Here is a 14,253-nt window from a genome sequence, read left to right as displayed (position 1 = left end):
AGGGTCATGTGGGAAGGAAAGAATGGATGAGCGAAAGGAAATCGACGAGATGAAATGACGCCGGCCGGCGAATATCGGTATGGGAAATGCACTCCGATCGGAGGCCAGAAGAAGGGCCGAGTATGGGAGCTACGGCCCGACATATGTCCGAGCGGGCCGATCATCACGTGCATTAGCGGCGATCGCTTGGCATCGGAGCGATCGGTAACGATGACGCCTGGTTTACTTCGACTTCACATAGTCAATCAAATAAAGAATATGGCATCAGACCGACCATCCACCCCACCGCCTCTCCATTCCGAGACTGCGAAGCCAGGGCAGCTGCCACGAGCGCCGCTGACTCCGGAGCAGCTACGGCGAATTGTACGTGTTTTGCCTGGAGCGTGGACATCACATCCTCATCTAACCTTCAGTGGCGTGCCTAGGAAACCAATCGAATGAAAGCGAAGGCCATCCGTGAGCAACGGGAAAGTAATCAAGCGCAAGCACTAGACGCAAACTCCAAAACTACGCAGCCAACCACCGGAGTCAAGCGAACCTATTCCAACCTGACGACATCCGAGACGCCTGTCACGCTACGCGATGGCCGTGCCAACGCCGATGCGACGAACCGACCCCTGGACGCTATCAAGCCGGCACGTAGCTTCGCCAAGTATGTCGACTATGATTTCAGCAAGATGACCGATACGAAGGGGGGTTTCTTGACAGAGGATGATGACCCTCACAATCGCCAGTTGCACGTGCGAGATGGCAATGTCGATCAGAAACCGGCGCATCTGACGCAGAAGGAGTGGGAGAAGCAGCGGCTACTAGCTTCGCTTCGACAAAATCGGACGGGCCCATTTGAACCAGGATTAAGTGTCCTAGACGACAAGGCGAAACAGAAAGCTTGCCGTGAATGTGGGAACCTGGAGATAGATTGGAAGTGGGAGGAAACGCTGCGGTGCTGTATCTGCAACGCCTGCAAAGAAAAGTTCCCGGAGAAGTACAGTTTACTTACTAAGACCGAAGCAAAGGAAGATTACCTCTTGACGGATCGTAAGATACACAATGGTCTTCCTCGGGTCTTGCGGATGCTTCAAACCAACTAACATCTTGCTTTTGTAGCCGAGCTGCGCGACGAAGAGCTGCTGCCCCATCTAGAGCGTCCCAATCCTCACAAATCAACATGGAACAACATGATGCTTTTTTTACGCTTCCAAGTCGAAGAATATGCCTTTTCCGCGAAGAAGTGGGGATCCGCCGAGGCACTGGATGCCGAGTTCGAGCGACGAGAGACCGTTAAAAAACGTCGCCGGGAAGATAAGTTTAAATCCAAGTTGCAGGACCTCAAGAAGCGAACGCGTGTCGATGCCTATCGTCGTAATCGCCAAGGCGCAGTAGGCGGAAGCTTTGGAGATGATCTGGGGAACAATAGAAAGCATGTTCATCAATGGGGCCGGTCCGTCGAGAATCCTGAGACGGGAATCGGACTAAAAACATGTGTGGACTGTGGGATGGAGGTGGAGGAGCTCGAGTTTTAGCAGCCCGTATCTGGTGGCGGCACTGTGCTTTATACTGATATGATCAATGAGCCATGCATTCATGATTGACTGACGCAGTCATATGCAGCCGAGTTCTAAGAGGGAGAATCTGGAATCTCCGCACTGTTTGCACTCGTTAAGAAGAGTCCCGTGCGAGTAGGACGGTTGGTAAGAAGAATCAGTGCGAGAGCTCTACAGCGAGCGAAAAGGTCAACCATTTAGCAATGTACCCCCGGGCCCCACTCTGTCGTCTCGACAAGCTATGTTCCTCGCCTCTCGAAGCTTAACCACCTCGTCCCGGCGGAGACGAGATTCTGCGTTGTAACGCTAACGGGCACTAACCATGCAATCTCTTCTACGGACTCAGTTATACTTCACAAACTGTTCCTTGCCTATTCGAGGAGGATTCGGAGTCTTGCACTCGCCGCTACAGGTCTTGCGCCTCTGCATCTAAATACCTAGCACCTGACATCTCAACCGGCGTTTGCGGAAGAAAAACACGATGGCATCTATGCCAGCAAGAATAAGGCAGCCGAAGCATACTCCTCCCAGTATAGTTACTCCCAGCGCCACGATAATCCCGATCCTGTCGTTATAATAAGGAAAGGGAGGAGAGACAGTCTTTAAGTTAGCTCAGTGGGTAACCGAGGACTCGGCATCCTCTGCAAGAGATTGAGATATGGAGCTGTGTAAGGAACAAGGCCGTTGAATAGAGGTATGTATTGACGAAGAGCAAGCTGTATAACGTTGTTCGGACTTGAAAAACTCCGCGATGATTGAGCTGGAATTAGAACACGGCTGGCTACGGGGAAAACAAACAAAGATTAGCCTTCTTTAGCTTCAAACAGAACGCTGACTACACCTTATGACTCGCAAACATTCCTGTCCTATGCATCGTGCCGGGGGAAATAACTCAGCACATCCAGGCCATCCTCGTAACACGAACTCGGATCCGTACAGGGGGGTTTTCATCCCCTAATTCGAGTATTAATAGAGTTCGTGGACTAGGTTATCCTACGCTATACGAACAGGATGTTGCTGAATCCGAGATGAGGCCGTCGGGACCGGGGGTTTAGCCGTGTTTCGGACTCCGGGGAAGAGACGGATTGGGCTGGCCTGAGCTGGGTTGGGCAAGTAATTACTGGGTGGACTCCAGTCAGCAGCCATAGGCCTATATAACCTGATATGATTCTGGCCTTCTCGCCTTCGCCCTTCTTGGTGGATTGAGTGGTCCAGGTTAGACACAGGTACACACACAGATAGAGAGAGAGAGAGAGAGAGAGAGAGACAAGATAGACAAGGCATTTCCAACTATCGTCACCTTCAACCCTCTATTTTAACACACCAAACAGCCAAACATCTCAACCATGGACCCCACTAACCCATCCACCCCTCCACTCGAAATCGCTATTATCGGCTGCGGTATCATCGGCACCGTCCTCGCCCTCGGTCTCTTAAACAACAGCCCCTCCCCATCGGCCATCCGCGTCCGAATCTACGAGCAAGCAGCCTCTATCCGCGAAATCGGCGCCGGCATCGCATTCACCGCTAACGCGCGGAAATGTATGTACATGATCGACTCGCGGCTGCCGGAGTGCGTGCGGGCCGTGGCTACTCCAAACGGGGACCCGGATAATCCGACAAACTATATGCAGTTTGTCGATGGATATACGCATGGCCCTGAGGATACGGAGGTCGGGCAGGAGTTGGAGGGGAGGACGGTGTATAAGCTACATACCGCGGAGAGGGGGTTCGAGGGGTGTCATCGGGCGCAGTTTCTGGAGCAGGTTATGAAGTTGATGCCTGGGGGTGTGGTGCAGTTGAGGAAGCGGTTGGTTGGGTTAGAGGAGGATGGGGAAGGAGTTAGGGTTAAGATGAGGTTTGAGGATGGGAGTGTAGAGGGTGCGGATGCTGGTTAGTATATCGCTTTTCTCTTTCTCTTTCTCTTTCTCTTCTTCATCTACTACCCAACTTGTTCAACCCGGTCTAACAATAGGACATGATACACACAGTAATCGGCTGCGACGGTATCAAGTCCCTCGTCCGCCAACATCTCCTCGGCGCAGCCAACCCAAGCGCCTTCCCACACTACACCCATAAGATCGCCTACCGCGGTCTCGTACCGATGCCTCAAGCCATTGACAAACTTGGTCTCTATCGCGCCACGAACCAACACATGTACGGCGGCCCGTCAGGCCACCTCCTCCATTTCCCCGTGATGCAACAGAAACTGATGAACGTGGTTGCATTCGTGAACGACCCCGATGGCTGGCCATTGCAGAAGCCCATGTCTCAGCCCGCCACGCGCGACGAGGCCGGCATCGCGTTCCAGGAGTGGGGTCCGACTGTGCGCGCGATCATCGAGCTGTTACCCGATCAGATGGATAAGTGGGCTGTGTTTGATCATTTGGCATATCCCGCCAGGGAAGGGTATAGTAAAGGGAGGATTTGTTTGGCAGGGGATGCGGCGCATGCGTCGTCACCGCATCATGGAGCTGGAGCTGGGATTGGGATTGAGGATGCGCTGGCGTTGACGACGTTGCTCGGACTTGTACAGAGGGATTTGCTGGAGAGAGGAGATATCGGGAAGGGTGTCTTGCTGGAGAAGGCGTTCCAGGCGTTTACTAAGGTCAGATATGAGCGGTCTATGTGGCTGGTTCAGAGTAGTCGCGAGGCGTGTGAGATCTATGAGTGGAACCATCCTGAGTTTGGCAGCAATATGGCTAAAGCGCATGAGGATATTCGACGCAGGTCGGACAAAATTTGGTATTTTGATATTGAGGGCATGCTGCGGGAATTGGAGGAGGAGTATCTCAGGTAGTAGGTATGAAAAAATAAAATTTAGAAAAAAAAAGGGGGGCTTCGACGCGAATCTAATGTTTGCAATTTCTTAACTACCACAGCAGCTACGGCCTCTAGAAGTTACCAGCTTACTACTGACTCCAGCCACTGTGGATTCAACCTATTCTTATAGATTGGGACGAAAACCTTATGGTCGCCCTTTCCGGGGCTCCCTGTAAGGAACAAAACCATTGAACGTAGGTAAGTGCTAGCGAAGAATAAGCTGCATCCCTAGACTTGTAGACCGGGGCCAGATAAGGCAGAAATTGATGCCTGGATCAGTGCCAGGGTTCTCAGGCACCCCCGGCTCGGTTATCCGCGGCGTTCGTCCCCGCATGACGAACATTTAAATCTGGGGTGACGGGGTCTCCCTTCTTCTATTGTTGTCATGTCCTCTGTGGGCTTTCAATTCATTTCTCTCACAATGGCTCCCCTCCGCGTACCACGGCTCCTGTTACAGCAACCTCGCCGGTTATACTCAGCTGCCGCATCCCCTTCGACACGACTGAACCTCCCGATCGATTACAAGTCCACGCCGCTCCTTCACCACACCTCGTCCTCCCTATCCGATGCCCTCGACCTTCCCAGTTCCACAACAACCAAGACCCTGAACCTCTACCAAGCGATCAATTCCGCCCTGCGAACCGCCCTGGCGTCATCGAACAAGGTGATGCTGTTTGGCGAAGATGTCGCATTCGGCGGTGTGTTTCGATGCTCGATGGATCTACAAACCGAGTTCGGATCGGAGAGAGTCTTCAATACACCGTTGACAGAGCAAGGGATCGTGGGATTCGCCATTGGAGCTGCTGCACAGGGGATGAAACCCGTCGCGGAGATCCAGTTCGCAGATTACGTGTTCCCGGCCTTCGATCAGATCGTCAACGAGGCTGCGAAATTCCGCTATCGTGAGGGCGGCACGGGGGTCAATGCGGGGGGAATGGTGGTGAGAATGCCCTGCGGTGCAGTCGGGCACGGTGCTCTGTAAGTAGATTGGGAGGGTTGAGACGGACGGACCTGGAGCTCATGCTCATGCTCGATGCTAGATATCATACGCAGTCGCCGGAATCGCTGTTCGCTCACGTCCCTGGAGTGCATGTCGTTATGCCACGGTCCCCATCACAAGCGAAGGGTCTTCTTCTTTCGTCGATCTTCGAACGCAACGATCCGGTCATCTTCATGGAACCGAAAGTGTTGTATCGTGCGGCGGTAGAGCAGGTTCCGAACGAATACTACACGATCCCTTTGGGCAAAGCGGAAATCCTCAAACCGGGTAACGACGTCACGATCATCTCATACGGCCAACCCTTATATCTCTGCTCGGCAGCCATCGCCGCCGCCGAAAAGGCCCTTGGCGCTAGCATCGAGTTAATCGACCTCCGAACGATATACCCGTGGGACCGGGAGACAGTGTTAGAAAGTGTGAGGAAAACCGGCCGAGCGATCGTGGTCCACGAGAGCATGATCAACTACGGAGTTGGCGCGGAAGTGGCCGCCACGATCCAAGACGGAGCCTTTCTACGATTGGAGGCTCCGGTGAAGCGGGTTGCAGGATGGAGTACACATACAGGTCTTTCCTACGAGAAGTTCATCCTACCAGATGTCGCAAGTAAGTACATTCCCCCCTGGTAGGCTCTCGAAGATTGAATCTAACAAAGGGTCCAGGAATTTATGATGCCATCAAGCAAACACTAGATTATTGAAGCGGATATCAATCAATGAATCAAAATTCTATTAACCTGATAAAGCCTATCTCTTGAAACAACAGGCTATACAGGAGTCAGTAACAAACTTGTCTTTCATTAGCTCCTTTGTAGACCGTCACACTAAATCCGATTCAAATATAAACATACTCCATCCAAGCTAACTATACATCCAGGTCACCCCACATAACTAACCCTCATACCATCATCTCCCAACGTCTGCACACTCGTCACAACCCTCCCATTCTGCTTCATCTCAATCACCGTCGCACCCTCCGTGCCATATATCCCCTTCCCCCCATCACCAGCCTGCATATCCTCGAACTCGACCGTGCCAAAATCCACCAACGGCACCATCGTATCCCCCGACTGGAAATCCTCCACGATCCAATCCGCATTCTGCCCCGCCAACTTCTCTCCATTCGGTGCGCTGATCTGCTTCGTCGCGCGCTGTCCCGTACTCTCGTTCACGATCACCGCGACCCCGTTCGTCGGCGTGTATGATTCCACCGTCACGCTGACCACGTCGCCCGTGGATACACTGAAGTCGAAATCGTGCGCTACGTCGGGGAACCATTCGTACCAGGCGTCGTTGTATATCTGTCCGTTGTCGTAGTAGAAGTCGACGCCGGCTTGCAGGATCGCCGTCGTGTAGGTGTCGCCGTCGATGCCCACCCAGGCAGATGCGGCTTGGATTCCGCCGGCGGAGTTTGAGGCGGGTGCGGGTTCCGGGACCGTGAATGTTGCCGAAACGGACGTGTAGGCGCCCCCCGTGGTTGGAGGAGATTCGCGGACTACGCCGGCCCAGTTCGCGCTGTAGGCAATGTCTGCTGTTGTGCGGTGGTCGCGGTCTGGGGCTAGTTCGACCATTGGTTGGGATTGGCGGTTTTGGGCTCGTAGGGCGGAGCGTGCGGCGATGCGTTCGCGGAGGCCGGGGCGGGCGCCGAGGATCCCGTGCGCGAGGGTCAGGGTTGTGAGGAGGGTGGTGAGTCTCATTGTGTTAGGATGCTGTAGCTGTATGGACAAAAGGGGGGGAGATAGGGGGGAATCCAGAAGAGACGGGGGATTGGGATGGTTATCGTGGATTTATACTCTGACTAGAGAGGCTGACGAGGCAGCATGCAGACTACAACAGGCGGAAAGGGATGATATACCGGAGACGGGCTGCCAGGGCATATCATTTCTGTCTGGACGCGTGGCAGAGTGAGCAGTGAGCAGCGCAGACGGATGACAGACCGACGATCTCGCATTCCAGACAGACAGGCTTTTTTTTAGCGCTGCAAGCATCGACGAGGCGATCTGGTAGATGGGCAAGATCATGCAGAGGTCTGCTCTGAGCAGTAACGATTGACATCGGGAATGTAATCGATCAGGCTGACTCTCAATGTGGATAGGTATCTAAAGTCATCTGCACACAGTATCAGGGTCAGCATGCCCGACACGAAACACATATGACGAAATACGATCTGACCTCAGAAGACACCATACATAACCCCCATGCCTCAGATTCACCATCCATCAAGGCAATTGAGTTAAATCCCATCAAAAAAGGGATGCCGTGACCAACCCATCCTGTCGGCAGACTTAGGGCTCGGTTCAGAAACAGGATAGTTACATTCCGCTGAGCAACCACATTCCGACGTCTGCGCTGCCCAGCCACGCACATTCCGGGACAGCCTCGTCAGGATATTCGATGTTCGCGTGGATGTATCTGAGATATTCAATGTGACGAAACTGATTTGGTTAGACTAATTTGTGTTCTGTTGTATGTTGCATTGCGTGTCTAGGCTCTGCCTCGAATTAGATCGGTAGTGTCGTGATAAGGTCAAGATCGAGTCAGTGGGATGAATGGACTCAACGAACGGAATGGTAACATGCAATAACAGCAAGGTTCACAAGATTATCCGACTCTATTCACAACACGTGTCTTTCTTCAAGGATAAGGATGTCAGGTCAGATCAGATCCCGATATACATACTCACCCACCTACATACCTACATACCTACATACATCCAACCCCCAATCCACCTCAAGAAAGGAAAGAAATAAAAGAAATTACATAGGCAACCCCCTCATCTCCCTCTCACTCCAATAAAGTCTCATATTCTCCGCCCCAAGCGCTTTCACCTCATCATCCAAATGCTCCCACAACACCTTCCCAAACCCCTCCATGATCCTCCTCACCTCGCCCCGATCCAAATCCTCCTCGCCCGAGCGGCATTTCTCCAAGTACCCTTCTAACTTCTCCAGCCCCGTATGAATGTCGCGGTGTTGAGCGACGAGGTCGCGGCGGAATTCGGGCATCTTTTTCGCCAAGAGGGGGAAGATGTGTTGTTCTTCGATGGCGTGATGCATGGACAACCCCGAGCAAAATTGGAGGCCGGTTAGAATTAGTTGGCGCGGGGAGAGAGACTTTGAGGATTTGGTGGAGGTGGTGGTGCAGGAGGTCAGGAGTTGGGTCCAGAGTTGTCGGTGGTGATTGTGCTGTATATGGATTAAGTTTTGTTAAGTGGGGTGCATAATATAGGAAGTGGGAATGTATGGAAGTATGTAGTAAGGGGAAGTGTATGGATGTATATGAGGTATGAATGTGGGTGGGTGGGTGTAGCTGAAATATAGATATAGTGTCGGTATAGGTACAAATACGGGGTGTCGAAGATGTTCGGAGTAAACGAATGAAACTCAAGAAAACATACAAACATATCCATCTGCTCCGCCATACGATTATATATGCGAAACTCCTTTTGCGACAATGGTGGCAGAGGCGCCTTTTCGCTCGTCGTTGTGGACGCGCCGGCGTCTTTCTCCGCCATGGTTGAGAAATAGAAGAACCTTGAGGTTAAGGGAGTTACGGCAGGATTCAGGAAAACCCTTCGAGAAGGAAAAGATAGAGATGTAGATCGGAAACCCCGAAAGGAAGGGAACAAATGTAAGATGTTCATGAACAGTGTAAACGGACGAAAAGCAGACTGACTGGCTGGCAGTGGACTGTCTTACTTATACTCTGTCTTCCGGTCAATATAAACGAAGCAATTTCTGCTGACGGGACGATTGATAAGCAGATAAGCGCTGCGCCGATCAATCAGAGTGAGATCCGCCGGAAAGGGCGCTGGCGCTAACTGCTTATGGAAGTTATCTATCTATAACTAGGGGATGGCCGATGGACCTACCCAGACAATGCCTACAAGGGGGGCTTTAATACTGCCAATCAACCCATTGTTCGAAATCATTTGTACAGTTTAATTCAGCACACCGTTACTGCAATGTAACAGAAGTCCGATTGCCATCAGGCTGAGGAAATACATCCAACAGCTTGTCCTCCCCCTTCACCACAAAGGAAAGCGTGTCTTCCTTCTCAATATCGATATGCAGCTCATACTCCCCAGCATACAGTATTTGGTTGCCATTAGTAGCATAACGCGCCACTGCGCCGACAGCCACCTCTATCTCGACCGTCTGGCTCTGCCCGGGCTTGATCTGCTTTGCACGTTTATAACCCACCAATGTCTTGATGGGATATGGCTTCGGTCCAACGTCGCCCGTCAAGAAGACAAGTGCGACATAGTCCGAGGTGACGTTTCCGACGTTTTTGACCGTTAAACTGAAAGTGTCTAGAATTGCCGTGTCCGAGGGATTTATACCTGACTTCGCCAACGTCGCGGTATCGTATGGACCGGATGACTTGTCCCACGCAACGTCAAAAGTGGTGTAATGGAGTCCGTATCCAAACGGGATCACGGCCTCATCATACCATCGATACGTCCGGCCGGGGCTTCCTGATCCAGGACGCAATGCCATATTGGTCATAGGGACTTCATTGACATAGCCAGCCGGGTACTGCGTTACTGGCAGGCGGCCAGCGGGCGCGACTTTGCCAGTCAGGACATCGAATATGGCAGCGCCGGCGGCCTGACCGGGATAGCCGGCCCAGAGGAGAGCGCCGACGCCGTCATTCTCCAGAAGCGAGGAGTCGTCGACCTGGCCACCGCCGAACTGGACCACAACCAGCGGTTTTCCCACGTCCGCCAGCTGGTCGATGAGGTCAAGTTGGTTACCGGGCCAGACAATAGTCGTACGGTCCTTGGACTCGGCTTCGATGTCGTTGTCGATGCCGCCGGCGTAGATGATGAAATCTGCGTCCTTGGCGGCGGATATGGCATCGTCGAACCCCTCGGTGCTGTCAGAGTCCATGCCCGTGCCGGGAACATAGCGGACTTTGTATCCCGCGTGGGAGGCACCCCAGAGAAGCGTGCGCAGGTATTTTGGGAAACCGTAGTAATTGCCCAACATCTGGGTGGTGGCGTTGGCATAGGGGCCGATAAGCGCAACAGTGCCGTTCTTCTTTAGCGGCAGGGTGTGTTTGTTCTTCAGCAGGACAAGACCCTCCACGGTGGCCGTATAGGCGAGTTGTTCCGCCTGCGTCGTGGACACGTCCTCCCAGCTTAGGGACCGGTAGGGCTGGTCGTCGGCAGGATCGAAGTAGCCCAGCTTGACGAGCGACGAGTACAGCCGCGTCAAGGCGCGGTCCAACGTGCGGTTGGAGAACAGCCCTTGCTCTGCGGCTTCACCTAGGAATCGAGGAAACACATCTCCACAGTCCAGGTCGGTGCCAGCTTTGATTGCGGCCGCAGCGGCGTGCGCTCCGTCCGCGGCGTAGTGATGGTCCGCGTAGATGTTTTGGATGGCACCGCAATCACCTGTGACCCAGTGTCCAGGAGCCTCCCACTGCCAGTGCTCACGCAGCAGGGTTTGCAGGAGCCATGGGTCGGCGCAGGTCGGAACTCCATTCAGCGAATTGTAGCTGCACATGACGGCGTCAACTTTGGCGTCGCGCGTGCAAGTCTTGAACGGCGGCAAATAATACTCGGCCAGATCCTGTGAGGAGACGATAGCATCGAAGGCGTAGCGCTCGATGCCGTTCCAGTCTTCCAGGTCGTAGGCGGCGAAGTGCTTGCAGGTCGCCACGATTCTGGGATGGGCTGGTCCGATGCCCCCTTGCAGACCATCAATGAGATGGTAGACATATCGTGCGGTATGCAGCGCGTCTTCACCAGGGGTTTCCTGTCCGCGACCCCATCGGGGATCTTTGAACGGGTTGATATTAGGCGTCCAGTAGTCAAGGCCGCCGTGGCCCGTGTTGCCGAAGGCTCTGGCCTCGGTGCTGATTACGGTAGCGACCTGCTTGACGAGTTCGTCGTCAAACGCGGAGCCCAGACCGATGGGCGCTGGAAACGAGGTCGCGTAGCTGAACTCTCCGCTGTCGGCGAAGTGCACTCCGGGAGAGTCGGCGACGCCGTGTAGGGCCTCGCTCCACCAGTTGTAGGCCGGTAGTCCCAGGCGAGGAAGACCGGGAGAGTCAAATCGAGTGTTGTTGATCTTCTCCTCCAGCGTCATCGCAGCCACGAGGGACCTGGCTCGTGCAACGGGATCGCGGGAGGTATCGCAGATAGCCAGCTTGCTGAGAGGCCCGCTGGTGCAATCTGGGAAGACATCGGCTGCGAGAGCAGATGAGAGGAAATAAAGGGCCAACCAGACCGCGAATTCGACGTGAACCATCTTGAAGATGTTGTGGTTTGGTATGTCCAAAGCCTGGGAAAGTGTGTACAATTTAAAGGAGTGCTACATTGTGTCCCTGGGTTTATCCAAAGCTGTTAGTTGCGACAATGATCTGCGTCAATTCAGCCAATATGCATCCCGGAGCTCGCCACCTGAGGCAAGTTTCCTGCGGGGGTGCATGTTCTGATAATTGATGGTATGACGGAGTCAATTCTCCAGGGCCAAACATTGATGACGATCGTCGCCTGCCGCCAATCACGCCGTGGCGCCAGGAGAAACCTGCAGGGATTCCATTAGGCTGAAGTCCAACGTCCTGCGGGGAACAAATGCTGATCGATACGGTCATTGACATTGCCATACGAGTAAGGTGTTCTTGTAGGTACGCTTGGGTCATTCTATTCCTGCAGAACTGTGCAATTCGGCTATTTCCACGGGTATAACGGGTCTATGCATGGTTTTGCATTTACAATTAGATTGCATATCGGAACTCCGGATTCTGGCGATCCGTCAAGTCGAGGAACTCGTGGTTTTCTGGCACCACGTAGGCATCGCCTAGGGCGGCTTTCTCCTGGTCTCGCTTGCGGTTCTCGCGGATAAACATCCATCGGATGAGGCATAGGTCCACCGTGACGAGGAAGTACAAGATGACGATAGAAATCTTGGCCGGCAGATACTGGGGCGCATCCTTCGCTTGAAATGTCTGCGGAGAGATGATGTTGCCAACCGTGTATGCCACCGTCTGAATGCAGGACACGGTGATCTTCTTCGTCGAGCCAGCCACGTTGGTGCTAGTCAGTGCGAGAATCGTCGTCCATCCAATTGGAATCCCACCCGAGAGGTAATATCCCACCAGAGCCGGAGCCTTTTCCGTGGTCGCCATTAGGATGGCACCCACTATGGATGGAAGATGGCCGATAATACACCAGAGAAGGCGTTGTTCCATCCTCATGGCAAGATATGTCAGCCCAATGAGTGCCACGACCTCGTAGGCACCCAGCGGCGTCACCAGCAGCAGACTCTGGTTCGCCGAGTATCCCATTCCGGTGACAAGGATGTTTCCGAAACTGGTGGCGATGGAATTGGGGACGTTGGCCGCAAACACCCAGAACGAATACATCCACGTTTGCGGGTCTCGGAACGCCTCGTAAACCTGCTCCTTCTTGAAGACGGTGCTACCGATGCCCTGTTCATTGCCGCGCAAACGCTCGGCGTGCATGGCTTTTTCTTCGTGCGAGAGGAACCAAGCCGTGACTGGGGAGTCGGGCAGAATAAAGAAGAATATGATACCGACAATTGCAGTAAACAGGCCTAGGATGAGAAAGATGACCTGCCATCCACGCAGAGCAGCCGTGGGATCTCCGCCAATGTGGATGGCCACGCCGTAGGCAATGTATCCGCCAAACATCTGGGCGAAGCCACACATGGAGAACCACAAGCCGACGCGGAACGCCTGCTCCTCCTTGCGATACCACTGGGAGGTGAAGACTACCCAGGCTGGCACGACAGCTGCCTCGGCGGCGCCCAGCAGTGCACGACAGACCATCAGCGATGCAAATGATTTGCACGCGGCCATGCATGCCAGGATCGCGCCCCAGACGGTGACGTTGAAGGCCACATACCGTGCCAGTGGGAAAGCTTGGATGAGTCGCATCGTAGGAAATTGTAGAGCTAGCTGGCCGAAGAAGAAAATACTTGAGACCCAGTTGAACTGATTTCCTTGCAGATTCGCCGACTCGCGCACGCCCGTCACACTGGCATAGGAGACGGCAATCTTGTCGAGGTACTGCAGGAAGTACACGATGCAGATCAGCGGCATCACATAGAGATCAATCTTCCGGACCAAACGTGCCGACGCTTCAGGGTCCAGATGCCCACCGAGGGCTCCATTCCCCAGCAATTCGAGCGCTGCATCTCCAGTAGGCGGGCCAGTTGAGTGTTTTGTTTTGCTGGTCGGATGTTTTTCATTTTGCCCAAGGGGCGATTGATCGACATAATTGGTGGCCATTTCTTCGTGAAGTTGAAAAGTGAATGCAACGTTTTTCTATCAAGGGTGCAAGGATGCGACTTAAGGGGAATAAAAAAATTTGAGCTCTTGGCTGGCAATAGGACGCTATCGTGGGATGAGCCATGATGGAGTCAGATCACGCCATCACCATCGATCCCCACCGTTGGGCCCTTTGTCACGTTCTTGCCTCTTATTGCTATTCAATTTTGCGACGGTAGAAATCTGCGATCAGGCTCAAATCATCTGCCAGGACAGTAGAGGTTAGCATCCTCCTTTCGGACTAAAGACGAGGCCGGACGCAAGGAGTGGGCGAAGGTGTATGCTTGCTGCGACAGATTCTTGATTATATCGCAGGCGTGCATGCCTACTTGCAGTCGTTCGTTCTTCGAAGGAGCTCTTGGTTGAGAACATGGTTTTGCATAGATAGGTTTCGATTTATCGAGACTTGTAACCGACTTCCATATACTTTTCCGCCGGCCTCAGGTGTCTAGAATGGGGGAGAACCGACATCACATGATTCGAAGGACCCTCAGCTTGGCGTGGGGCGGTCAGCCGTCTTGATTTTCCATTTAGGGTTAGCGTATCAATCTGCCGCAGGTGACTCTCTGTCGCATCCCTCTTCGATCTT

General features: G+C 53.4%; 7 protein-coding genes across 8 annotated transcripts; 3 read left to right on the top strand and 4 right to left on the bottom strand.

The window, feature by feature from the left end:
* Positions 1-258: 258 nt before the first annotated feature.
* On the top strand, positions 259-1,523 carry rad14 (DNA repair protein RAD14; the record flags this gene model as incomplete). Its single annotated transcript, XM_046091426.1, has 3 exons — positions 259-363; positions 426-1,038; positions 1,108-1,523. The coding sequence occupies 3 exons, from the start codon at positions 259-261 to the stop codon at positions 1,521-1,523; spliced, it is 1,134 nt and encodes a 377-aa protein (XP_045947403.1).
* Positions 1,524-2,890: 1,367 nt separating this feature from the next.
* On the top strand, positions 2,891-4,344 carry LDX57_009692 (uncharacterized protein; the record flags this gene model as incomplete). Its single annotated transcript, XM_046091425.1, has 2 exons — positions 2,891-3,437; positions 3,536-4,344. 2 exons carry the CDS (start codon positions 2,891-2,893, stop codon positions 4,342-4,344), a joined length of 1,356 nt encoding a protein of 451 aa, XP_045947402.1.
* Positions 4,345-4,722: 378 nt separating this feature from the next.
* LDX57_009691 lies at positions 4,723-6,111 on the top strand. 2 transcript variants are annotated; one of them, XM_046091423.1, is made up of 3 exons: positions 4,723-5,345; positions 5,408-5,970; positions 6,027-6,111. In XM_046091423.1, exons 1-3 carry the CDS (start codon positions 4,753-4,755, stop codon positions 6,062-6,064), a joined length of 1,194 nt encoding a protein of 397 aa, XP_045947400.1. In that variant the 5' UTR covers positions 4,723-4,752; the 3' UTR covers positions 6,065-6,111. The 2 variants fall into 2 exon arrangements, with proteins under 2 accessions (XP_045947400.1, XP_045947401.1); XM_046091424.1 differs by having other exon boundaries at positions 5,408-6,111.
* A 130-nt stretch (positions 6,112-6,241) lies between these two features.
* LDX57_009690 (A4/G1 family peptidase) lies at positions 6,242-7,060 on the bottom strand (the record flags this gene model as incomplete). Its single annotated transcript, XM_046091422.1, has 1 exon — positions 6,242-7,060. The coding sequence occupies one exon, from the start codon at positions 7,058-7,060 to the stop codon at positions 6,242-6,244; it is 819 nt and encodes a 272-aa protein (XP_045947399.1).
* Positions 7,061-8,119: 1,059 nt separating this feature from the next.
* On the bottom strand, positions 8,120-8,877 carry LDX57_009689 (hemerythrin domain-containing protein; the record flags this gene model as incomplete). Its single annotated transcript, XM_046091421.1, has 2 exons — positions 8,120-8,548; positions 8,761-8,877. The coding sequence occupies 2 exons, from the start codon at positions 8,875-8,877 to the stop codon at positions 8,120-8,122; spliced, it is 546 nt and encodes a 181-aa protein (XP_045947398.1).
* A 307-nt stretch (positions 8,878-9,184) lies between these two features.
* Positions 9,185-11,620, bottom strand: bxlB (putative beta-xylosidase; the record flags this gene model as incomplete). The annotated part of the gene is made up of 1 exon (XM_046091420.1): positions 9,185-11,620. One exon carries the CDS (start codon positions 11,618-11,620, stop codon positions 9,320-9,322), a length of 2,301 nt encoding a protein of 766 aa, XP_045947397.1. The 3' UTR covers positions 9,185-9,319.
* Positions 10,815-14,122, bottom strand: LDX57_009687 (allantoate permease family MFS transporter). The gene has a single exon (XM_046091419.1). It carries the CDS (start codon positions 13,623-13,625, stop codon positions 12,090-12,092), a length of 1,536 nt encoding a protein of 511 aa, XP_045947396.1. The 5' UTR covers positions 13,626-14,122; the 3' UTR covers positions 10,815-12,089.
* Between the last annotated feature and the right edge of the window lie 131 nt (positions 14,123-14,253).

This window comes from Aspergillus melleus (genome assembly GCF_016097325.1).
Source record: "Aspergillus melleus strain CBS 546.65 chromosome Unknown contig5, whole genome shotgun sequence".
NCBI classification, from domain to species: domain Eukaryota; kingdom Fungi; phylum Ascomycota; class Eurotiomycetes; order Eurotiales; family Aspergillaceae; genus Aspergillus; species Aspergillus melleus.
Note: the sequence above shows the minus strand (reverse complement) of the source record. Positions and strands in the feature narration are given on the sequence as shown.